Genomic DNA, 26,161 nt, shown 5'->3' with positions numbered 1-26,161 from the left:
TTAAGAAAAGTGTACATTGTGTGCTGAGTGCAAGCAGGACATTGTGTCTGAGTCCTGGACACTACTCCGAAGGCTGTTGGGCTTGTAAGAGAAGGCTCTGCCCCCTGCTGTACCAATAAGAGCTCAAGAGAGACAGAGAGACACAGAGAGAAAAATTAGAGGCTGAGTGTGTGTGGTTGCATGCACCATATTAAAAAGTTTGGACACAAGCATGCATGTTCACGCTGAGCTTATATAAATAAATCTATTACAAAATGAGATACAAGGCTGCACCTGCTGGTATCTGAAACAGGAGAACAATAAAGTAAAAATATTACGGCAAGAAATAATAAAAAAAAACGAACGTTTGTGCTCCCTCTGTTCTTTTTTCTTTAGTGTTCATCAGTCTTTAAAAAAAAAAAAAAAGCTATGATTTCCTGTTGAATCTATTTGTTCAGTCAGTCAATCTCACAACAGCCATTTTCCATTTTAGATCTGCTTTTTTTGTGCGTTTACACAGCGTTACAGCTGCGTTACTTCTGCCAAGGGTGAAGTCACGTGAAATTATTACTTTTGCTTATTGTACATTACTGCACCCTCTGGTGTCTAAACAACACAAAGATAGTTGATTCAAAGTTATAAAATTGGTATCGCAGTTCATCATCGCACGATAGGTCATTGCACGCCTAGTAATCAGCATGCACACAGTCTTACTTAGCATTGCTTTTCAGTTCAGGATGTGCAGGAAATTAATGCAGCTTGTGGCATCGGTTATAGTTTTGTGCACACTGAATAAACACCACCGAGCATTTTGTTTGACTGTGGATCTGCTTGTGGGAACGTAATTGAGTTGATGAGGAGGCCTGGTTGTCCGGATGGGTTTAAATGGCAGATTTAAACCTACTGTTGAACATGACCATAAACTTGCAAGTTAAAAATAATGTGCTACTGTTGCATAGGATTGGAGAAAGGGGACTGAATGCAAGACAAGGAGCGTTGATTTTTCTGAGACCATGATCATTCTTTTCTTAGTCTTTTTGTAAGATGGTCAGCTAAAGAGACTGGGATGGTGGTTAGGATGCACTTTTCATGTTTCACTGGACTGACACATCGGGTTGTGTACTGTATATCCAGTTGATTTTAAAATTCAAGTAGCGAAACTGAGCTCAATCTATGGATTCATAGTACTTTCATTAATCAGTTTATAATTTAAAATATAATATATAGGCATGTAGTCAAACCCTTTCTCATCTCATCTCATTATCTCTAACCGCTTTATCCTGTTCTACAGGGTCGCAGGCAAGCTGGAGCCTATCCCAGCTGACTACGGGCGAAAGGCGGGGTACACCCTGGACAAGTCGCCAGGTCATCACAGGGTTGACACATAGACACAGACAAGCATTCACACTCACATTCACACCTACGGTCAATTTAGAGTCACCAGTTAACCTAACCTGCATGTCTTTGGACTGTGGGGGAAACTGGAGCAACCGGAGGAAACCCACGCGGACACGGGGAGAACATGCAAACTCTGCACAGAAAGGCCCTCGCCGGCCACGAACCCGGACCTTCTTGCTGTAAGGCAACAGCGCTAACCACTACACCACCGTGCCACCCTAACCCAAACCCTTTCTGTATTCATAAATGCTGTTTTTTTTTAATCCATGCCTTATTCTTCATTCATATAGAATTACTCTGTAGTGTAGCTCCAGGGTCACGTACGTTTATCTCACAGCCTGTATTTTCTTTACTTTGTTGACACTGTCAACCCCTCATGCATTCAATTGCTCCATTTGTGTGTAACTCATTATTCACTCGTCTTTAAGGGTTATCACTTCTTGACAATACTGAACATAATCTAATTTTGTTTTTATTTAACACAGTCTAATTGAAAGCCATGATAACAGCTGTAGTAAGACAGATGTGGATGTGTTACTCTATTTAAACTAGGCGCTCGAGGCACGCTGAAGTGTTTATTTTGTTACCAACTCCTCAGCTTTCCTGTCACACAAAATCTACGCAGCCTTTCAGCCAAATGACAGAGATAAATGTGTGCAGGACAGCAGCTACGCCAAGCTGACAGCAGAGCTAGCTCTTGGCTAAGTGTAATTATAGAATGGAGCAAGTGCTTAGCAACAAAGCTTTGTCTTGTATGGCTACATGTCACCATGACATACATTTATCTTTAGTCTGCCTTTGTTCTACATAAGCATTAGTAGTGATCATATTTGCTGATATGTGATTTAATTGTTACTAAGCAGTTCATTTCATTAAGTACATAGCTGGTTTTCTTTGCTTTGATGTAATGAAAAGTTACTTGGAAAGTGGAATTATGCTTTTCAAAATAAATTACTGATTAAATTTAAGGTTTCTTTAAAAAAAATAAAAAAAAGTTAACCCAATTTTAATATTACAGTTGTGGTCAGAAGTTTACATACAGTGATGTGAAGGTCATGGCAATATTTGGGCTTTCAGTAATTTCTTCGAACGGTTCTTTTTCTGTGGCAGAATGATTGTACAGCATACATCTTTAATTAAAAAAAAAAACTAGAATTTGGTGCACAAGTTTTAATTTTCTTTGGGTTTTCTGAAATCAACACAGGGTCAAAATTATACATACAGGCTCAAAAATTTACATACACTCACTTAGATTATTAATTCAGAGGTGCTGAAACTTCCAAAAGGTCTCTTATTTTGCCAAGACCGAAGTCTCAACTTCCTGTTAGTGATTATTAACTACAGCTGGTAGCTTCTCTGCACCTTCATAAAAAGGGTTTGTTTACAGCACTCATTGGATTGACCAGTACACAGCAAAATCGGAAAGTCCAAGCAGCTCAATGCAGGTCTGAGAAAGAGGATCACAGATATACACAGCTCCGGAATGTCTCTTGGAGCAATTTCTAAACAACTACAAATTCCAAGATCAGATCAAACAATTGTATCCAAGTTATTGTGAGGTGTAGTGACTTTGCCAAGCCACTTTGCTTTAAGAAAACCCAAACTGTCACCCTCAGCTGAAAGGAAATTGGTTTGGATGGTCAGGAACAACCTGGGAACCACCATGGCACAGCCCTGCCATGAACTGGAAGCTGATGGATCCCTGTCTGCAGTTCAGATCACCATGGACTAAGAGGCTGCTATCCAAGAAATAACCCCCTGCTCCAAAATTGACACCTTCAAGCTTAACTACAGTTTGAAGCTGACCACATGGACAAAGAAAAAAAAAAGCCTTCTGGAAGATAGCTGTATGGTCAGATGAGACAAAGATCAAGCTGTTTGGCCACAATGACCACCATGTACAGAGGGACAGTGTACCAGCTGGTGGTGGTAGGATCATCATGCTCTGGGGCGGTTTTGCTGCCAGTGGAACTGGTTCACTGCACAAAGTGGATGGAATAATGAAGGAGGACTACATCAGAATTCTTCAGCATAAACCATCAGAAACTTGAACACAACTTGGGCGTTACAACAGGACAATGAGCCCAAACACACATCAGAGCTGGTTGTGGAGGATAAAGCAGGCTAACCTTAAGCTTAAAACAAGCCCTGACTTCAACCCTATTGAAAATATATGGACCGTGCTTATAAGTCGAGTCCATGCCAAGAGAAGGAAAATAAATAAATAAAATTAATTGAAGTCTACCAATTCTACCATGAGTCATGAAATATCCAACCAGAATTCTGCCAGAAGATTGTTCATGGTAAACAAAAATGTTTGGTCAAGGTGAATCTTGAAGAGAAATTTTTTCCCAAATATTCGGTGTGCTGCATGTGTATTTTTGACCCTGTATGTATAATTTTGACCCTGTGTTGATTTCAGAAAACCCAAAGAAAATTAAAACTTGTGCACCAAATTCTAGTATTTTTTTTAATTTAAATATATATGCTGTATAATCATTCTGCCACAGAAAAAGAACCGTTCAAAGAAATTACTGAAAGCCCAAATATTGCCATGACTGTCATCTTGGATATGAATTTCATGTCACTGTATGTAAACTTCTGACCACAACTGTACCAATTCATTATTCAGTTATCCATCTTAAAATCATACAATTCAACACACATGAATTATTACGTTTCTATAAATAAGATATTTATTATTAGGTTTCGTATTTATAAGATATTTAGTTAAGAGTGAGGAATGTAAGGGGACGCTAGAAGGGGTTTAACACGTTGCAAATAAGTTTCTCTCAATTATTTCCTTGAGAATGTACTCACTGCACAGTATCTGAGTTTATTTAAAAATACATCACTAATCTCTACTCCATGTCGGAACATATGCCATCATCTTAAATTTAAGATGATCCATTTTGGCTTCATGCCTCGTCACCTCACAGCAAGAAGGTTCTGGGTTCGAACCCAGTGGCCGGCGAGGGCCTTTCCGTGTGGAGTTTGCATGTTCTCCCCGTGTCTGCGTGGGTTTCCTCCGGGTGCTCCGGTTTCCCTTACAGTCCAAAGGCATGCGGTTAATATGGGACGGCCTTGGGCTGAGGTGCCCTTGAGCGAGGCACCCAACTCCCAACTGCTCCCCGGGCGCTGTTAGTATGGCTGCCCACTGCTCTGGGTATGTGTGTGTGCTCATTGCTCACGTGTGCGCGCGCATGTGTGTTCACTGCTGTAGATGGGTTAAATGCAGAGAGGAAACTTCACAAGTGTGTGATGAATAAAGTTGTGCTTTCTTTCTTTTCTCTCAAAAAACAAGTATCAGATAAGTCATGAAATCCGGTCCTTCAATCCTTCAAAGTGATGGCAAAACAACAATTCAAGATTTTAGCATTAAAACATTCAAGTTTGATCTGTCTGTAATCATTCTCTGATACGAAAATCCCTGGCTATATCATTACGTCATCTATTAGCATTTCTAAGAGAATCTCTCCAATCACTGCATTAGAGCACCAGGGCGAGGAGTGTCTCAAGGTACCCTTAGAAAATCAGTCCCTCTCACCTGGATTTCTGGCTGCGCTTCAATCACTCCTGTCCCAATTATCATCATCAGCCATGCTCACCCACCCTCCTTATGCTCCAAATGCAGCCTGCCTGATTTCCCCGAGTGGGTGAGCTTTTCTGTAAACCAGCAATACATCCTACAGTCAGCTCAAAGACCCACCAGACACATTGTTTATCTCTCTCTCTTTTTTTTTTCCTCAGACATTTGTGACGACTGCCTTATTTAAGCTTGTTTACACTTTGCATTTCGTTGAAAGTATTGGGAAACCGAGCAAAAGAAAACATCTGCAACACAAAAGTTCAAACAGAAACCTTCAAGTACAGCTGCAAATCACTACCCTGCCCACATGAAGATGTGATAGAGCTGTGCAAGTGCTACTGCGGCCTCGATGAAGAAATCGTGTTTTGATGGAGCACCTGTTCTCCCAGTCGAACCCGTTTCATTAACCTTCCAGGAGCAGAAAAATCAATACCCATACACCAGCAAGAGCTTATTTGTATACAGTACGGAAGGCTCTTTATCTGTGAAATATTTTTAAATGAGCCTGCAAACCAACACCAAACTGTCGTTCTTTGATGGCAGGCCATGCTGAAACTGAATGCCTCAGGAAGGCATACCAATCCATTTTCCTCCTAATCACTAATCCCAGTTAATCCTAATAACCATAGCTACTACATTAATCAAGATCTGAATAATGGTTCTTGTAAAGATGGTATGAAGTTATCATATTCAGAGCATGAGAGAGACTTGTGCAAACAAATCAAACTCAAAGCAATTAAACGAGCCATATTTCAAACTCGAGAGACATCTAAGCCTGAGAAGACAAATTTGTTTCACAGATAATTTAGGAGTTCTGAGAAACTGTCTACCATCCATTCTCTGTAAACGTGCAGAAACTTTATAAAGCTCAGGCCATTGCTGCTTCACTCTGACATGACATGTTCATCAGCTTGATTCCAATCAACATTAAGATTTCGATTCCATCCAGTTGTCTAGATGTACACACACACGAATGGAAAGTATGCAGTTTTTCTGTTTGCTCTAATTACATTTCATCTTCTGCAGAAAGTTTGTGTTTGAGAGTAGAAAATCTGGTGCCCCTCTGTGGTTTGACCTGGCAGATTAAAAAGACAGGATTCTTATGCCAATGCCGTTGGATGCTCACTTCTTTCCAAGGAGCAGCCTTCAACCCATTCCAGCAGAGCTGAAGCAAACATACCCAGGGCAAGGAACAGCAGTCTCTGATGTGTAAACAGTGACACTGGCCCTGGCTTTGATAAACAACCTCCATCAAAAGGGAAGTAACTTTGTGGACAACTGTGTACACTGCATTCAGGCTGAAATTAGATGAAGACTCATGTGGCCAGTGAGAGTGCGCAAAAAGATGATCTATTTAACATTCAGGGATGGTGCCTGCCAACTTAAGACTTCATAATTACTCTACGGGGATGGAGCCACATCTTTGATGTGCATTAACTAACTGGAGCAGATGGTGAGTGGCAAAATGACAAGACCCTATTCATTAAGATTTTCTGTCCCTTATGTCCAGATCAAATCTCTCTCTTTGCTGAGTCTTCAGAAATAGAAAACCCATATTAATCTCAACCAGATCTCTGAATGACCAGAGGTATTGCTTCAAATGATTTTGAAACCAACTGCATGGTTAGACCAACATACCGTTTTGTATTAGAGCTACATTTGCGTTAGATTTCAGTACACACCTACAGACAGTCATGTCCTTATGCTCCCTGTTCTTACGTAACAAAGTTTTCCCTACATCACTATTCTTCCCTATATTCCCCTTTGCACTCAACTCTAAAAGTTTGGTGTCGTGTGAACTTGTGCATCAATGGGAATCTTAAACGACTTCTACAACACGGAAACTAAAGTTCTGTGAATGAAAGGGAGTGTGTATGTGCTTTGGGAGTGTATGTACTCAAATACCTGAGCAATCTGCAGATGCTGCTTCTGTAGCTGAGTCGCTGGCTAGCTGCTGCTATGCTGGGTGGAACAGGCGGCCTGGATGGGAAATGGAGCAGTACGACTGCAAACAGGACCACAATCATCCCCAATTCTGCAGTTGCACAAAAAAATAAAATAAAATAGTGGTAAGTCACCAAGCCATTACCTCCATTATAATCTCTCAGAATTGGTCAGCTTAAAGATAAGCCTGTTAAATATACTTCATAAGCATTTACGATTAAGTACGCTATCTCAGACATTAAATGCACCACGAGAAAGAAGGAGCCCAAGCAACATCATTTAACAGCCACATTTATCTTGAGTTAACTAGGAAATAGGAAGATTTATTACATTCCTGCACACTAAGGAAACACATAACGAGGCAAATGATCATCTCATTAACCATGCAACAGTCACAGCTGCAATAAGTAATGCAACATCCTATAGCAATTTTGAGATGCTACAGTCACTGTGTGCATTTCTGTATTTTATAGCAGAGAATTCTCAAATCTGACTGGTCGGAAAGTGTTAAGTTTCTCAGACAGCATCTGCAATAGTAGTAATTACAGATGGCTGTAATTTAAAAGAAAGGTTGAAATAAACACATGTTCTAATACTTTGTTTCTATAGTAACCGCTAATTCACAGGGACTTGTATGGTGGATGCTCTACATGATCCAATACTAATAATAAATGGAAAAAAATGTGCCGTCATCGGTGGTGTAGTGGTTAGTGCTGTCGCCTCACAGCAAGAAGGTCCGGGTTCGAGCCCCGTGGCCGGTGAGGGCCTTTCTGTGCGGAGTTTGCATGTTCTCCCCGTGTCCGCGTGGGTTTCCTCCGGGTGCTCCGGTTTCCCCCACAGTTCAAAGACATGCAGGTTAGGTTAACTGGTGGCTCTAAATTGACCGTAGGTGTGAATGAGAGTGTGAATGGTTGTCTGTGTCTATGTGTCAGCCCTGTGATGACCTGGCGACTTGTCCAGGGTGTATCCTGCCTTTCGCCTGTAGCCAGCTGAAATAGGCTCCAGCTTGCCTGCGACCCTGTAGAAGGATAAAGCGGCTAGAAATAATGAGATGAGAGGAGATGTGCAGTCATTAACAAGGAAAAACACGCATGTTGATACGGAAGGAGATTTGAGTGTCAGCGCTTTGCAACAAATCAATAGGTTTTCTACCATTGTAGCTGCTATACCATAAATAACAAGGACTAACTTCAACATTAAATGCAACTATAAAAATGGTTAAAAAAACCAATGTGTCCTTCATTATAAAATTAAAAAGCAACAGCAAATTGTTGTACGAGAGGAATAAAACATTTTGGGATGTGCCGTTATAGGAAAATAATACAGGAAAACTGCAGGGCAGTAAGCTGCTTCTCATCGGGACACAGCACGACAAGTCGTACATCATTTTCCTATAACAGCACACCGTCTTTTGTTACTGACCCATGCATGGAACATGTGCATTTCTGTGTCTCCGTCAACTGATGTCACAGTAAGCAGTTCATTTTCTTACTACTAGCTTTAAAGAAGATAACAAATTGTATAGTAAAACATATTTATAAGCTGCAGTTCAAAGTCTTTAGAAAAGTAAAGTATTTATGATCTAAAAGGCTTTAATATGCTGACATACTGCCAAGAAGTCAGTTAAGTTGTTGGATCCTTCCTGCCTAGTCCCTCCCCCCCTCTTTGGGCTCCATCCACATGATAAAAAAGGAAAATGTTCTTGGCCACGATTTAGATTCATCAGAGTTCATTTTCAAACAATAGCATTTCTCTGAAACTGGCCTGGTCTGTGATTATGAGTTTCTCTGATGTTTATTTTAGGGAAGACTGACTCTCCAAAAGGTGTTGTGTAATATTTTTTTTTTCCTGGGAAGGGGGTGGGTGGAACATGTCAAATACACGAGTTCATTCCGCTGCCTAGTGTTGCATATGGTTGGACATTTGCTTGTGAAATCTTAAGCCAAGAGAATTTGTTCTTGTTGCATACTTTACAAATAGAAGAATCATTTACATTTAAGCAAGTCGGTGCTTTATTTTATTTCAGAAATGGATTTCTTTTCTTTCTTAAGATACTTTAATTTTCTGAATCAGTTAAGCAGGATAATGGCTGCCTCTCCTTTAAGTACAGGTGAAGTCTAATGTTGAGATCTTTGATTTTTTAATCAAGAATGAAACTGCTTTTCGAGGCAGTAGAGTGGGTTTGTGTATTCAAAAGGAGCCAGTACTGTACCTGTATAGAGGACAAACTGTATCCTGTCTCTGATGTGCCCTGGGTCCCACTGAGTGATGCTGTTCACTATTTGTGTATCATTGGGTGCTGGTACAGCCAGAGGGCCAATCAGAAAGGAGCAAGCTGCTCCAAGGTAGCCGACCAATGATGCGACAGCTGTGGCTGTAGCCCTTTGATCTGGAGCAAACCATGTAGTGGAGAGTAGAGGGCCGGCACTCATAAGGGTTGGACCGGCTAAACCATTAAGAAGCTGCCCACCGTGAATTAACCTGAAAATTGAAAAGAAATAAATTATTAGACTCATTACAATTCCATCTGTAATAAATATACCACCTTTTATGTACATAAATAAAAGGACTTTATAATGGTCCTGCGGTGGGCTTATTCATCATCAATCGCCATAGAGATGTACATTGACCAAGGATGCAATTTCAGCAAATGACAACATGTGTATTATTAGTCAGGTGTTAAATAAATATTCTAATAAAAACACACACGCGGCGGCATGGTGGTGTTGTGGTTAGCGCGGTCACCTCACAGCAAGAAGGTCCGGGTTCGAGCCCTGTGGCCGGCAAGGGCCTTTCTGTGCGGAGTTTGCATGTTCTCCCCGTGGGTTTCCTCCGGGTGCTCCGGTTTCCCCCACAGTCCAAAGACATGCAGGTTAGGTTAACTGGTGACTCTAAGCCCATGTTTACATTAGACCGTATCAGCGGATCATCAGATTAACGTTTTTAAAACGATTAGTGTGCACACAGCAACACCAATACACGGATACGCTCAGCTCCGCAGGCATCCTGCGCTCCAAATCACTCCGCCCTGAACAGCGAGTGCCCTCTGGAGGGTGCGCACTCCGGCCTTGCGCAGCTCACAGAGCGCGCGAGTGAAGTGCACAACCACTGATTCGGGACTGAGCCGCTGTGTGTGTGATCCCAGCGCACATCACTTACCACTTGCAAGTGGAAGGATGGCAAGCCTAAAGACAATCATAACTACACAATGGGCAGTATTTGCATCAGTATTTGCAGTATTTTCATACTTTTATACTCTTTAATGAAAGGTGATACAAGGCGGAAGTCCGCGCCGTTTTTCAGCAGTCGCGTCACATGACCAACGCCAGCGAATCAGGAAGGTGGATGTCACAGTGACGTTGTCCAATGAACGACGCCAGCTAGAGCTCAGCACAGCGTATCCGCGTATCTCAATGTTTACACAGCACCGGAGCTGACACGATCTAGATTGAATACGTGGACCCTGGCGGATTCCCGTTTCCCGGCGTTTTAATGTAAACGGACAGTGCATCCGCGAAGAAAACGAGACAGATACGGTCTAATGTAAACTTGGCCTGAATTGACCGTAGGTGTGAATGAGACTTGTCCAGGGTGTACCCCGCCTTTCGCCCGTAGTCAGCTGGGATAGGCTCCAGCTTGCCTGCGACCCTGTAGAACAGGATAAAGCGGCTACAGATAATGAGATGAGAAACACACACAAAGTTTATCTTCAAGCAGTGAAGATACATCATGAGTGAGCGAAGCTAAAGACAAATATTTTTCAACATAAGAAGATAAACTTCATATCTTCAAGCCACCATGTAAACGTTCTTTATATTACATGGACACATCCACAAAAAAAAAAGTTAATCAAAATAATTTTAATTTTGAACCTGTTCGCCATTTTGACAACGCGCGTCTAGTCAGCAGGAAAAACGCTGGGAGTGACATCGTCGGAGTGAAATATTGGAAAATGTCACTTAGGTCCGTGATGTATTCTGTACGAAAAATGCCAGTTTAACACGAGAAGATAAACTTCATATCTTTAAGCAAAAATGTGACTCTCTTCATTATACAGACACATTCACAGAGTACACAAATTTATCTGAAACAATTCATCGACATCTTCATGCGTGAAGAGACTGGAAAATGTTACTCCGGATGCAATTCATATGAAAGATAAGAGTGGTATATTTCCCAATAACATTCGCAGGTCTACATAACTGGTAGTGTATGCGTCAAACGTTTTTAACTAAAGGAATTATATTTTATTTATATATATATATATATATATATATATATATATATATATATATATATATATATATATAAATAAAATTTTTCTTGTGTGTGTAGTAGAGTGGAGAAAAGAAAAGTCTCTGTGGAGAGCTTGCTGATGGTTGTGTGTTTGTGACTAATCTGGGCCATCACCTGTCCCCAGTGCATAGTGCGAGAGCCGCCACAAACAGCAGCACTGAATCCCTTTCCATCTGCTACAGTCGATATGGAAACAATTACAATCTGAAGCAAAGGAATGAATACACAAGATGCATTCATGTGTCTTAAAAGTACCAACAGCATTTAAATCAAATCAAAACTGATTTCACACAGCTATTTATTTTTTAAGTCTTTATTAGGATTGCAACATACAAATTCAAGACCTCACACCATAAAAGTCAAACATATTCTACACCAGAGGTTTTCAACCTTTTGGGGGCAAAGGCACATCGAAGGTCAAACCACAACATCCAAGGCACACCAATTTAAAAATTAACAAAACCCAAATATAAAACTTCTTTATGCTGACAGATAATATCCATACAAGACATGTCTGGAGTGTTCACTTGTTCATATTTGTACCTGTATACTGTGTACAGATAAAAAGTTTTGTTTTTTTTTTAATAGAAAAGCAATGTCCCTGGGTGCTTACATCTTACTCTCTCTGAGGTTCAAAGATAGGGTGACCAGATTTCCCGAGTCTGAAACCGGGACACTTTTGCGCACAATCATGCTCGTGCACGCACACTTTTTTTTTTTATTTTTTTATGTAAACGTGACACTCAGAGGTGCTCTTTATCATTTTGTTGAAGCTCACATTTATCAACATCTCACATGAAATAAAACAAACAGGCATTTTGTTATCTAGTAGCATAGTGGTATACAGATCAGTTAAATTATGGTCAGACAACAGATTTTGTAATGGCTGAGAATAGGCCAGGCTATGTCCATAGGCCAAATTTAAACTGATTTATTTCACCTGTTTGGGAGAACACCAAGAAGAATGCAGATGCACATGTAGGCTATATCTCTAAAATTGTATGCACTATAGCATGAACTTAAAAAGTAGATATGTGACCTCAACATAGCCTAGGTCAGAATCAACCTTACTAACCATTCCCCACAACTGAATGAATAAAGCAAGATGATGTGTACAAAAGAACACTTTAATGGAAGCTGCAACAAGCTGTTCAACACAGCAATATGGCCAAACTGTCAGAATGGTATGTTAAACAGAAACAAACAAAAAAAAGACAAGTGATTTGAGAATATACACTCAAACAAAACAGCAATAAAGGAGGAGAGGGGCGACAGCCCGAGGAAAGCCCCCACAGGAGCGCACAGCATTTGCAACATAGGCTACCCAACTCAGTCCACCCACCCTAAACAAAATGCATTAGCCTACGTATATTTACAAGAAGAGTGAATCTTTTCCAGTAGGAAAAGTAGCCTCGCTTGTGTTTAGCCATTTTAATGTGATCCTGTATATCGGTGTTACCACCATGGGCTACGGAGAAGGAACACTTGCAGTGTGTGCAGTAGGCTTCGTGCGCATTGTTCTGCACCTCTCGGAGGAAGGGGTAGGTGCCCTGTAAATCTTTGGAAAAGGTACATTTTCTTTTCGGCATAATTGCTGCGGCATTACTGCTGCTAGCTGCTAGACAAAGAACATTCGCGCCAGTTAATGTTTATTTTATTGTTGCATGGCAACACGCTCTGTTGTCTGGAATAATGTGGCTAAATAAACACCCATGCCACAGGGCCAGTAACCAGGAAAGTTTGCGATTCCTGTCAATTCATCAAAATAGTAAATGCAGACATTTCTCCGCTAATGATTCCCACGCTGCTCAGTCGCAAATGTCGCGAGTGGTGAAAACCGGGACATATCCGTGTCCCGACAGACTTTTGTCGGGACTCGGGACACACAACCCCAAACTGGGACTGTCCCGGTAAAACCGGGACGTCTGGTCACCCTATTCAAAGATCATGCTCCGAGTACAAACTACGTGAGAGAATGCGAGATTGTGACATCACTTACACGCTACATGACTTTCTGAGGCTAGTGGATCTTCATAGACACATTACTTCTAAATTATTGTAAACAACCCTAACAAATGCCCGAGTGTCAAGCATTTGGCTGTAAAAATAAGCTGGAACATTGAAGCCGTGAAACCCACACACACCCTTTTCTGGTCACTACAATAATCCTCCACACCGGACCTAAATTTATTTTCAAAATCAAACTGCGAATGGGACGAAAGGCCATTTAGAAAAAAATTGTAAATAAGTGAATACCTACAGATATTTTTAATTCAGAAGCAGTGGTGTTGGTGTATTTTAAACCACCATTTCATGAGCCTGTATAAAAACGCATTGGGTTCCTCAAAATTCCACGGCACACTTTACTTTGCCTCATGTCACACCAGTGTGCTGCGGCAGACTGGTTGAGAACCACTGCGATACACAACAGTGCCGACCTTACAAGAAAGGGTCATACTTGACGCAAGCAATCAAAAATAAATACACAGTTTAACCAAGTGATACACAGTTATACAGAATATATACTGGAGTATTAGAACATCAGTGAAGGAATAGTGATTTTTTTTTTCTCGGTCCGGTTTCCATCAAATCCTGCGCTCTGATTGGCTGGCAAGCGGGTCCATATCCTACGATACAGACCCCAGTTACAGACCTCTGGTGACTCGCTCGTTCACAACAAACATAGTAGCAATTTTTGTCAACATTTATTTTCACATTTCTCAGAATAGCATTAATTTTACAGCATGGATAGTGATAACGACAGTGTTCACAGCGAAAGCGAGTTTTACTACCCTGAGGAAGAAGAAATAAAAGAAAAAACATTTCAGAAGAAAGCTAAAAACCTGTAACTGTTGCTGACGCTGAGCAAAAACATGGCCGAATCCTGAATGACTCAATTTTGTATAAATAGTGTACTACATAGGCAGCAAAATGTAGTTTTTTTTCCCCTGCCACAGAAGTGCACTTGTATACTGAGGAGGAAGCAATTTGCATTCCAGCCATGAATGAGGATTCAAAATGGTGGCTCTCAGCTCAGTTTTCCCTTTTGGGTGCTCTCATTTTCTGTTAGAATTTGGTGTGTGTGTGTGTATATATATATATATATATATATATATATATATATATATATATATATATATATAAAATTTACCAGCTTAAGGTCGGTCCGTATGGTGAAATACCATGACCTCGGCCTTGAATACTGACCTCAGCCCAGAGGGCCTTGCTCAGTACTTTCAAGACCTCGGTCACGGTATTTCACGATACGGACCTCCCAGCTGGTAAATAACTTTTTTTTTTTTTCACGGTCCAAATCCTGCGCTCTGATTGGCTGTCAAGCGGGTCCGTATCCTATGGTACGGACCCTGGGCGACTCGCTTGTTCACATCAACAAACATAGTAGCATTTTTTGGTCAACATTTATCTTTTCTTAGAAGATTTATTTAAGAGAGTATCAAAAACCTTATACATTTTTGCCAGCATTTCTCAGGAGAATAGCATTAATTTTACAGCATGGATAGCGATAACGACAGTCTTCACAGCGAAAGCGAGTTTTACTACCCTGAGGAAGAAGAAATAAAAGAAAACATTTCAGGAGAAAGCTAAAAACCTGTAATTTGCTAATGCCGAGCAAAAACATGGCTGAATGACTCCTCTCTGTATAAATAGGGGACTACATAGGTGGCAAAATGTAGTTTTTTTCCTGCTATGGAAGTGCACTTGTATACTGAGGAGGAAGCGATTTGCATTACAGCCATGAATGAGGATTCAAAATGGCATTAATTTTACAGCATGGATAGTAATAACAGGGTCATTCCATGCCAAATCAACAAGAGGTTATGCTCGACCATCTCAGAGTTCAATGAAATTTGGAGGGCTCAGAGATATTAAAAGAAGTTAATCCCCAAAATTTGAGCTTCCCATCACCAATAGTTTCAGAGATGCAGGCATTTGAATTTTTCGATTTTTTTGTTTTTTGCTCAAAACATACATATTTCAAAGTGCAATATAATCTTTATTATGCAAGATAGAAACCTAAAATTTTGCACAGAGAGACTCAATGTCTTGTACTACAAGCTTCAACTTAGAATTTCAATGGTCATTGTATATTAGATAGTGATTTTAACAAGGAAATTAAAATAAGACAAATTTGCATTTTTTGTATTTTTAATTCATTCTGGAAGCTTGCCTGTGGCAGTACTGCTTAAACTAAGAATGTTATTCAAATCTACACAGAAATATCTAACAATTTCAGTTTTACCAAGTCTCCACTATTCCTAGTTTGTCTGTAATAGGGTTTTGAAATTCGCCGATTTCTAAAACATGCCATTTTCAGTAGCAAGAAATCCAATGTGGGATAGCAGTTAGGAACTTGTACATTTTTTTCAGTAATCCCCAAGACCCATATTTTATATTTACAAATTTTTGTTCTGTGTCTCTCAAGTATTTTTAAACTACAGGGGTTTAAAAAATCCATTTCCACCAAATTCAAATTTTTGATATATTTTCATATAACTGATATTTGAGGGTTAATAAATGCTTCAATAAGGCTCAAGTAGGTTAGGAGGCATGTTTCTTCCTCAATTTTAAATAAAATTTCAATTAATGCTCAGTATTATTTGTAAATTGATTTTAATCTAAGACTGTGTAACATTAGCAATCAATGACCAGCTATTGTGTACCAGTCAACAGCCAGCCTTATCAAGATCAACACAGCACAATAGGTGACCTTTGATACCAGAACAGGTGGCTCATATCTTATAGTTTTAGAGTCTGTAAACTGCATACTTGTTCAGATAACATTATATTGCTTGGATTATATTAAATACATTGTAATACAGAGCACTGAGAAAATTTACCACTGTTATTAACTGAATGTGTTTCTTTGCGAGGATTGGATATTTTGAATAGTTTACTAGGGAATTTAATTGTAGTTGCTTTCAATTTGAGATCAGTATAAATGAGTTTGTTCTTAGACATCTAGAAATGGCTGAACTTCCTCCCTGTTCAATAGGAATTGGACTAAAGAAAGATTCTGACTGCCATAAACTAACATACAACAGAAATTGTAAGTTAAATACACTCAGTATAGTTTGGAGCAAATTTCATTAATTAATTAAAATTTCATTTTAGAACGTAAAGTTTCTTCTACTCGTATGTAGGATGTATTAACATGATAATATACACTCCTTGAATGAGATAATGGAGGAGTGGATAGGTTTTGGATGAGACTTAGATAGAAACACAGACAAACAACCATTCACACCTACGGTCAATTTAGAGCCACCAGTTAACCTAACCTGCATGTCTTTGGACTGTGGGGGAAACTGGAGCACCCGGAGGAAACCCACATGGACATGGGGAGAACATGCAAACTCCGCACAGAAAGGCCCTCGTTGGCCGCTGGGCTCGAACCCAGAACCTCCTTGCTGCGAGGTGACAGTGCTAACCACTACACCACTGTGCCACCCTTGGATCAAGTCAAATAACGTTATTAAATTTGTCAATTGTTTAACTGCTGTTACTCTACTTAAAACCTTTTAAGGCAGTACCAATAAAAAGTGAAGAGAAAAGAAAAAATAAAAATCAGCAAGTAGTATACACCACAGCAAGGAGATATAGCTACATTTGGTCAGTCACCATTCCAGCTGTGTGTACATCAAATCACTAGACTTGGTCTTTATCCCACAGCTGAAATCAAAATCCCTAACTGTACACAAAGGCAAGTCTTCCTTGCAAGACCAATCAATAACAGCACTGATCATCTCCACAACACTCATCTCACCCTCCATTCTCTTTGTTGTGTGTGTTTTTTTTTTTTTGCACTTTACTACTTAAAACACCCTATTTCTATGATAGATTTTTAACTGTATGTAAAGTATACGCTGTCCAGTTGAAACCTAGACATTGCAACAGAGTCAATGCTCATGACAATATGTATTAACATGATAATATACACTCCTTGAATGAGATAATGAAGGAGTGGATAGGTTTTGGATGAGACTTAGATAGAAACCTTTGATATTTGCATATGATTCCAGATCCCAAACTCAAAGCAGGGGGACCCCATTAAGACGCTTCCAAATAAATAAATAAATAAATAAATAAATACCTACAATGAAAATACATGCAGGGTGTTTCAAAAAATATAATATCACAATCTAGGGCGGCACGGTGGTGTAGTGGTTAGCGCTGTCGCCTCACAGCAAGAAGGTCCGGGTTTGAGCCCCGTGGCCGGCGAGAGCCTTTCTGTGCGGAGTTTGCATGTTCTCCCCGTGTCCGTGTGGGTTTCCTCCGGGTGCTCCGGTTTCCCCCACAGTCCAAAGACATGCAGGTTAGGTTAACTGGTGACTCTAAATTGACCGTAGGTGTGAATGTGAGTGTGAATGGTTGTCTGTGTCTATTGGCCCTTTTCCACTACTCTTTTTCAGCTCACTTCAGCCCGACACGGCTCGTGTTTCGACTACCTCAGAGCAGCACGACTCAGCTCGCTTCAGCCCTACTCAGCACCCAAAACTCGCACGGTTTTGGAGTAGGGCTGAAGCGAGCCAAACTGAGCCTAGTGGGGCTAGGGGCGTGAGGAGACACTCCCCTGTGCACTGATTGGTGAGGAGGAGTGTCCTCACATGCCCACACACGCCCCGCGAGCACGCTGGGATCTGTAAACACCGTAAACCCGGAAGAAGAAGAATTACTTATTACGAGAATTTCTGAAGCCTTATGCGCCTCGCCTCATCTATACGCTCTTGCCAGTATCTGTTGGTGTTGTCGGTGACAACAAGCCACAGCACCAAGACCAGCAACACTAACGACTCCATGTCCTCCATGTTTATTGTTTACTATCCGGGTCGTGAGACTACCGCTTAAAAGGTCACCGATGTCACTGTTTGCGCCGCCTAACGACATCACGTGACGTCCACCCACTTTCGCTAACTCCACCCAATATGTCCACCCACTTCCAGGCAGCACGGTTCAGCGTGGTTGTAGTCGAAATGCAACGCCAACAGCCCCACTCAGCCCGACTCAGCCCGGCACGGCTCAGCCCAACTCAGCCGCGTTGGTAGTGGAAAAGCGGCATACATGTGTCAGCCCTGTGATGGCCTGGCGACTTGTCCAGGGTGTACCCCGCCTTTCGCCCGTAGTCAGCTGGGATAGGCTCCAGCTTGCCTGTGACCCTGTAGAACAGGATAAAGCGGCTAGAGATAATGAGATGAGATGAATTCTTGTTCAATTGACGTCAAACTTTAACAGCATGTGTGGAAACAGGTCAAATTTTATGTTTAATGTTTTTATATTTTTAGGTATAGAAATGCCATTCACTGGAAAAGAAAAGGCATTTCGTGTGTTAGAGCGCGCTCGAACACAGTCAAACAAGACTGTGCAGCGTGCGTTTCTGAGCGAATTCTCTAAAAATGCACCAACTGCAATGCAGATTTGGACACGGCACAAAAAGTTCAAAGAGGAAGGCTGTCTGCGTGTGTGTCCGTGTCTTAAGCAGTGTGCATATGGAAAATTTGTGAAATCGTTCATGGAATCCACATACAGTACCTTTGAATTTCTTACTCAAATTTTGAAGAATAAATCTGATATTGCTCAACATTAAGCCTGTTCAGTTTCATTTGCCTCGACTATGTAGTTTCTGAGGATATTTACATCTCAAATAAGATACATTTTTTTGAAAACACCCTGTATATAAGCTACCATAAATATGGCACTAACCCAGAAGATAATGATGGCAGATGTAACCCTCAGGATTGAGGCAGGGACCAAAGACTTTCAGTCACTGAGCTGATTCTCTTATGAAACAAGTTCTCTGTGTGAACACAAGCCCCACTGCATGATCTGCCTCCAGGATCAGCCGACATGCAAGTGTAAGTTCTGATACAGCAGTGTGGCAGAAAAGTTTAAAAACAAACAAAAAAACCCACCCGAACACACGAGCGACCCGGAGTCTCTGCAAGAAAGTCTGAGTGTAGTGGGAGCATAGCAATTTAGACAGAGATGATTAACTTGATAAATATCAATAAGCGCTGGCAGAGGAAGTCTCAATGAACTCTGATTAAACTACTTTTGGGTGGAATGGTGTCCATTAGTGCAGTCTAATTGTAGCTAATTGTCCCCTACTGAGAGAAAGGCCATTTCAGCAGACGAGTTAATACGAACGGCTGGTTGTTCATATTACTACCCTGGAAAAATCAAAACTGTAAATAAACCAAATACATGTATACCACAGCACTGCCGAATTCTTGATTCTGACTGGTCAGGTGGTGATTAATTTTCTAAACCAGCATGGCTTGCACACTGTTGCACATTTCTCAGTAACATGACAAGCTGCATATATTTTGGTCAGGAGAAAAACAAAACAGGGCTAGTGAGAGAATGACTGTTTACAACTTTTATAATGCAAGAGCTAAGAGGAACTGACTTGTTTCTCAGATATTCCACAATATTAACATAACTACTATAAATGGATAGAATGTGTGTCATTCTTTAATAAATAAAAAAAATTGTAACAGTTGGCAAATTGCGGTGGAAGAAGAGAAATAAAACCCTTTGGGGCATGCAGTGGTTGGACAATAATCAACGTTTGGGTGGTAACAGTAACACTGCTTGCTGGTCTGCACACGTGTCTTATTCCTTGAATTATGAAATAAAAACACATCATCAGACAGAAAGTCTGGCCAACAGGGAATTCTTGAAATTCACTACCAGATATAACGACTTCACATTTAAATTCAGGGTGGTCAAAGTGGCGTGACAATATGGTTAAGGCCAAAATAATCAGCAATTCATCTACACCACCCTGCACTCATTAATCAGAGGCTGTGCTTGGTATTTGCATACATTTGTTGCAACTATTACAATCTGCTTTGATTTGAGAGCAATCACTGGCATTTCCAATCAGCAACCACCGCAATAATAGATTTACTCATGCCTTTGCAGCACAAACTCAGACTCAAGTGTTTCCTCTACAGGCAAGACAGGGAGCAGTAGATTTCTCTGAACAGTCAAGAACGTCTTCAGTGAAAGGAAAAAAAAAAAAAAACCTTCCTCAGATTCAAATCCATCTGTGAAATCCAAATCCAACCCATGAGAATTCCATGAAAATGGGTTCACCAAACATTACATGCGCCTTATATACACATTCCCCTCTCTGAAGAGCACGCTCTGACATCTGCCACCAATATCTACAGTTATTCTTTTCCAAGCGCCTGCCTCTACTGATCTCAAACAGACAGTGCATTGTTGAAACTGACGCTGGAGCCTATGTGGATCAACCAAATCGACAAGAGCACATCATGTCTGAATTGGCTACAATGAGTACGAGTATCGTTCCCCTCATCGAGGCTCTTGATACAGACATTCACTACTTTTGAGACAAGCACAGGGCAGCATTGGTTAAGCATGGACCTCGGCTCCATCTGCTCACCCTCAATGCAAGTGCTGACACCTATTGGTGGGAAAAAAGGACTTCAATCTCCTGTTTTGTCAATTTTTGTTTTCATTTAAATTCACATTAGAAATACAGAGGCTTAAAAACTTTAGTAACATAGGGTTCGAACACAGTTCCCCAGACGCACTGTTTCGACACCTCAGCTTGGATATAAATAAGCAAAGCAGGCTCAATCATGGCCTTAGAAACAGACTAGATAAATTCACAGCATAAGGTGAAATCACACCTCCTGCAATGCAAGCATTGTAACACCACTGCGGAGTGTGAATCAAAAAGCCTAACGCAAACACCAAACAACTCTTTCATTCTCCACAGCAAATAACGTTCGTACAAAACAGTGTAGCATAATAGAGGCCGATGCTAGTCCTTGGCTACTCCATATTTACTTTGCACGATGATAAATTAAACATTATCCGAGTGCAACTGATAAAACATTCATTCAGCACCAACTCGTTTGGTCAATCAATGGTCTTGACAACACAACAAATCAAGAACAAAAAGTCTGCACTGTGTCTGATAGTGAAGGCAGATATTCTGTCAATGATTTATTTGTACCTGCTGCTCACATCGTTCTTAAATCAACGTATGTCGGGGCAGAGAAAGGGTCATAGTTCTTGTTAACAAATGCATTTCCAGTCTAGTCAATTTCTCACGGACAATGAGATCCTTATCAATGCTCAAGTGTTCATTAAGCAAGCAAGAATTAAAACTCGGAATTTTTAATTAACATTTAGTTAAATTTGTGCGCCTCAAACGTTTATGTATTCCTTATGGCGTACCATACCAGTCAAAAAAAGGTTTGTACACCCCTACTCATTCATAGGTTTTTCTATATTTTGACCATTTTTTACATCGTTGTACAATACTGAAAACATCAAAACTATTAAATAATACATGGAACATGTACAGAATTATGTGGTAAACAAAACAACAACAACGTGTTAAACATGTTTCCTATTTTAAATTTTTCAAAGTAGACACCATTGCACACTATTAGCATTATCTTAACCAGCTTCATGAGGTAGTCACCCGAAATGCTTTTTAATTAACAGGTGCCTCGTCAAAAGATAATTTGTGCAATTTTGTGCTTTCTTAATACATTTACGATCAAACAGTAAATAATATAGAGTAAATAGCCCTATTCCACAACTGTAGGAATCCAGATTGTCAAGAACCGCTCAACTAAGTAAAGAGAAACTACATCCATCATTACTTTAAGATATGAAGTGACTTAATTAATAAAAATAAAGAAAAATCATTGAATTAGAAGATGCTTCCAAATTTTTGACTGGTACTGTATGTTGGCATAAAGTCAGTGATAAAATATTAAAAGAAAAGCTTGTGGCATTATTTTAATGCAGAGAGCAGCACTTTCATGATGTGCAGGTTAGAGGTGTGTACTGGGACTGTCAAGGAAACACGTACAGGGACCGTGACAGCATGAAATCTCAACTGCAGAAGAAAAACATATCATACCACATTAAAAGACACATTTGTTGATTCTGTCTCAGGGTTTAACCCTTTGGTGACTGACCCCTTGAAAATGGTTCCTCCAGGAACGATGACGTTTCAGTTGTCAAGACAACGGAAAAACTAAAATACAAAAACAAAGATACGTCACAATGCTCTTGTGCACAAAACAAAATGCTCTTGTATTTGTATTTTAGTTTTTCCGTTGTCTTGACAACTGAAACTTCATGGTTCCTGGAGGAACCATTTTCAAGGGGTCAGTCACCAAAGGGTTAAGTGAATAATGATTCATGAACTCGTACAGATATTTGAATATTAAAACTAGGCAGAAAGAATATCTATAATTAAAACAGTCTACAAATGTACCTGACATACACGACTGCTAAATAAATTCCTGCAACAATAATGAGTCTCAAACTTTATCGGCTGAAAGTTCTTTCTAATATGGCCATGAACGATAGTAAAGAATTTATAGAGAACATCAGATTAAAACAGCACTGACAAATGCAACTTTATGCATACGAAATTCAATTCACATTGATCCCAGGTGTTTCAATATCAGACATTCAACATTCAGTAAACCCCAAAATCCAATAAGCAAATACAGAGATGCAATAGGAAACTGTGCCAATGAAATTCTACAGTATTGCACATTAGTGGTATTAAAGGGGTAGAAATGAGACTAGTAGAAATGTGTATCAACTGACCGATAGTTCCCAATACTGCATCTACCACATTTAAGCTCAAGTACTGAGACATGTCATATGCTTGTCTTAAAACATTATGTAAAAAAAAATAAAAATACAAAACAAAAAACAACACCCCTGCACATTAAGGTGTCTTGATAAATTTGTACATACTGTAAATATCTATCATTCTATACTAGGGTGCATCAGTTGCTCTCACTTCCATGAAATCTGATGCATTTTTGTTTGGGTGTTCCTTTTCACCAATAAAGACATCCTGTAAAATTTTTTGACCATATTCAAAAGGCTAATGGTGGCACCACAAGGTTCATTTTTTTTGCCAAAAAACGCTTATTTTATGTTTTCACGTAAGGTTTGAATCACAATGTTGGACTCCATTTATTGATTTCTTGTGACCCAGAGATCATGTTAAGAACCTTTGCAAGGGATTGAGAAGCATTAATGTGATTCATAATAAATTTGTATTGTTCAAAAGTCGTTGAACAATGATTCAATGAACGGCTAAAACTCAAACTGTGCTTGATAATATATTTAGAATACGTACTAAAAATGTGTATCTAAGATATTTGGTATACTCTATAAGGTGCCATAATGTTTCATGAAAAGTGATCGAAATTGTCATAAAAAAAGTCATAAAATAGCAGCTTTTTCCATAACTTTGAGCTCCTGGTGCCACCATTAAACTTTTGAATTTTGTCAAAATATTTCACCCAGTGTATTTTCTTACCAAAAGAAACATAAAAACAAAAATGCATCATGATTGGAGGAACTTTTCATTTTTAGGGGGCAACTGATGCACTCTATTCTATACCCTGTAATTTCTGTACATTTATGTATATTAGACTTACAGTGGGGCAAAAAAGTATTTAGTCAGCCACCAATTGTGCAAGTTCTCCCACTTAAAAAGATGAGAGGCCTGTAATTTTCATCATAGGTACACTTCAACTATGAGAGACAGAATGGGGGGAAAGAATCCAGGAAATCACATTGTAGGATTTTTAATGAATTAATTGGTAAATTCCTTGGTAAAATAAGTATTTGGTCACCTACAAACAAGCAAGATTTCTGGCTCTCACAGACCTGTAACAACTTCTTTAAGAGGCTCCTCTGTCCTCCACTCGTTACCTGTATTAATGGCACCTGTTTGAACCTGTTATCTGTATAAAAGACACCTGTCCACAACCTCAAACAGTCACACTCCAAACTCCACTATGGCCAAGACCAAAGAGCTGTCAAAGGACACCAGAAACAAAATTGTAGACCTGCACCAGGCTGGGAAGACTGAATCTGCAATAGGTAAGCAGCTTGGTGTGAAGAAATCAACTGTGGGAGCAATTATTAGAAAATGGAAGACATACAAGACCACTGATAATCTCTCTCGATCTGGGGCTCCACGCAAGATCTCACCCCGTGGGGTCAAAATGATCACAAGAATGGTGAGCAAAAATCCCAGAACCACACAGGGGGACCTAGTGAATGACCTGCAGAGAGCTGGGACCAAAGTAACAAAGGCTACCATCAGTAACACACTACGCCGCCAGGGACTCAAATCCTGCAGTGCCAGACGTGTCCCCCTGCTTAAGCCAGTACATGTCCAGGCCCATCTGAAGTTTGCTAGAGAGCATTTGGATGATCCAGAAGAGGATTGGGAGAATGTCATATGGTCAGATGAAGCCAAAATAGAACTTTTTGGTAAAAACTCAACTTGTCATGTTTGGAGGAGAAAGAATGCTGAGTTGCATCCAAAGAACACCATACCTACTGTGAAGCATGGGGGTGGAAACATCATGCTTTGGGGCTGTTTTTCTGCAAAGGGACCAGGACGACTGATCCATGTAAAGGAAAGAATGAATGGGGCCATGTATCGTGAGATTTTGAGTGAAAACCTCCTTCCATCAGCAAGGGCACTGAAGATGAAACGTGGCTGGGTCTTTCAGCATGACAATGATCCCAAACACACCGCCCGGGCAACGAAGGAGTGGCTTCGTAAGAAGCATTTCAAGGTCCTGGAGTGGCCTAGCCAGTCTCCAGATCTCAACCCCATAGAAAATCTTTGGAGGGAGTTGAAAGTCCGTGTTACCCAGTGACAGCCCCAAAACATCACTGCTCTAGAGGAGATCTGCATGGAGGAATGGGCCAAAATGCCAGCAACGGTGTGTGAAAACCTTGAAGACTTACAGAAAATGTTTGACCTCTGTCATTGCCAACAAAGGGTATATAACAAAGTATTGAGATGAACTTTTGTTATTGACCAAATACTTATTTTCCACCATAATTTGCAAATAAATTCTTTAAAAACAGACAGTGATTTTCTGGATTTTTTTTTCTCATTCTGTCTCTCATAGTTGAGGTATACCTATGATGAAAATTACAGGCCTCTCTCATCTTTTTAAGTGGGAGAACTTGCACAATTGGTGCCTGACTAAATACTTTTTTGCCCCACTGTAAGTTATTTATTGCCATGCACTTTTGGTTAGATGCAATCTGCATTTCATTGCCTTGTACGTGTGACCTGTGCAATGACAAAGTTGAATCTAACCTAATAAAATAATGTCCGTTTTCGATACATCAATGTTTTCTCAGCTACTCCTGAAGCTTTTCTGATTTCATACAGTCAGCTTCTTTCAAGTGATAAATAAGGAATAAACCACAATGGGGCATGTGGTAATAGGCAAATAATCTACAACATAATGGTGTGATGGAGTTTATGACAAAACAATCTGATGACCATTAAATGTTTTTCTTTATTAAAAGAAAAACATACTTTATTATAGGCTGATTGTTACATTTAAATGCTATAGAACAGGGCTTTTCAAAGTGTGGGGCGCGCCCCCCCTGGGGGGCGCCAGAGTTCTTCGGGGGGGGGCGCAACGTGAGAGACAAAATGGATTGGTTTTTAGCTGTCTATGTTTTTTAGTACCTAAAGCTACAGTGAGTGAGGAGACAAAGTCTGGGCCAAGCAAAAAAACAGAGCCTCCAGGATGTTGCGATTTGCAACTTCAGCGCAAATTCAACCAATCCCCGCGAATTCAGGGCGGTGTTGCAATTATATCCAATCACCGCAACTTTCCCGCAAATTTGACCAATCATTGGCGTCGTCTTGAGGTGACATCGACAAACTACCTTCCGCCTTACTTCCGTGTGTTAAAGAGAAGCAGCATGCGCGTCTTGTTGCCAGATTGGATGATTTCAAGTGCATTTTGGCGGGTTTTGAACATATTTTGGACTGGAAAACGTCAGCAATCTGGCAACACTGAAAGTGTGTTATGTTTACAGTGAAGGACTGTGTGCACTTTATTTATTTATTTTTACTTAATACAAGAA

The 26,161-nt window shown here is 40.2% G+C and overlaps 1 protein-coding gene across 1 annotated transcript in view; it reads right to left on the bottom strand.

The window, feature by feature from the left end:
- slc49a4 (solute carrier family 49 member 4) overlaps positions 1-26,161 on the bottom strand; it is a 106,011-nt gene that overhangs the window by 48,951 nt on the left and 30,899 nt on the right. Inside the window, exons 3-4 of the mRNA XM_060928743.1 lie at positions 9,123-9,391; positions 6,872-7,001 (exon numbers count right to left, since the gene is read on the bottom strand). Of these exons, the coding sequence (XP_060784726.1) occupies positions 6,872-7,001; positions 9,123-9,391 (399 nt within the window). The remainder of the gene's footprint in view (positions 1-6,871; positions 7,002-9,122; positions 9,392-26,161) is intronic.

The sequence above is a fragment of the Neoarius graeffei genome, chromosome 9, assembly GCF_027579695.1.
Source record: "Neoarius graeffei isolate fNeoGra1 chromosome 9, fNeoGra1.pri, whole genome shotgun sequence".
NCBI classification, from domain to species: domain Eukaryota; kingdom Metazoa; phylum Chordata; class Actinopteri; order Siluriformes; family Ariidae; genus Neoarius; species Neoarius graeffei.
The sequence above is the reverse complement of the archived record's forward strand: the minus strand, read 5'-3'. Positions and strand labels throughout refer to the sequence as shown.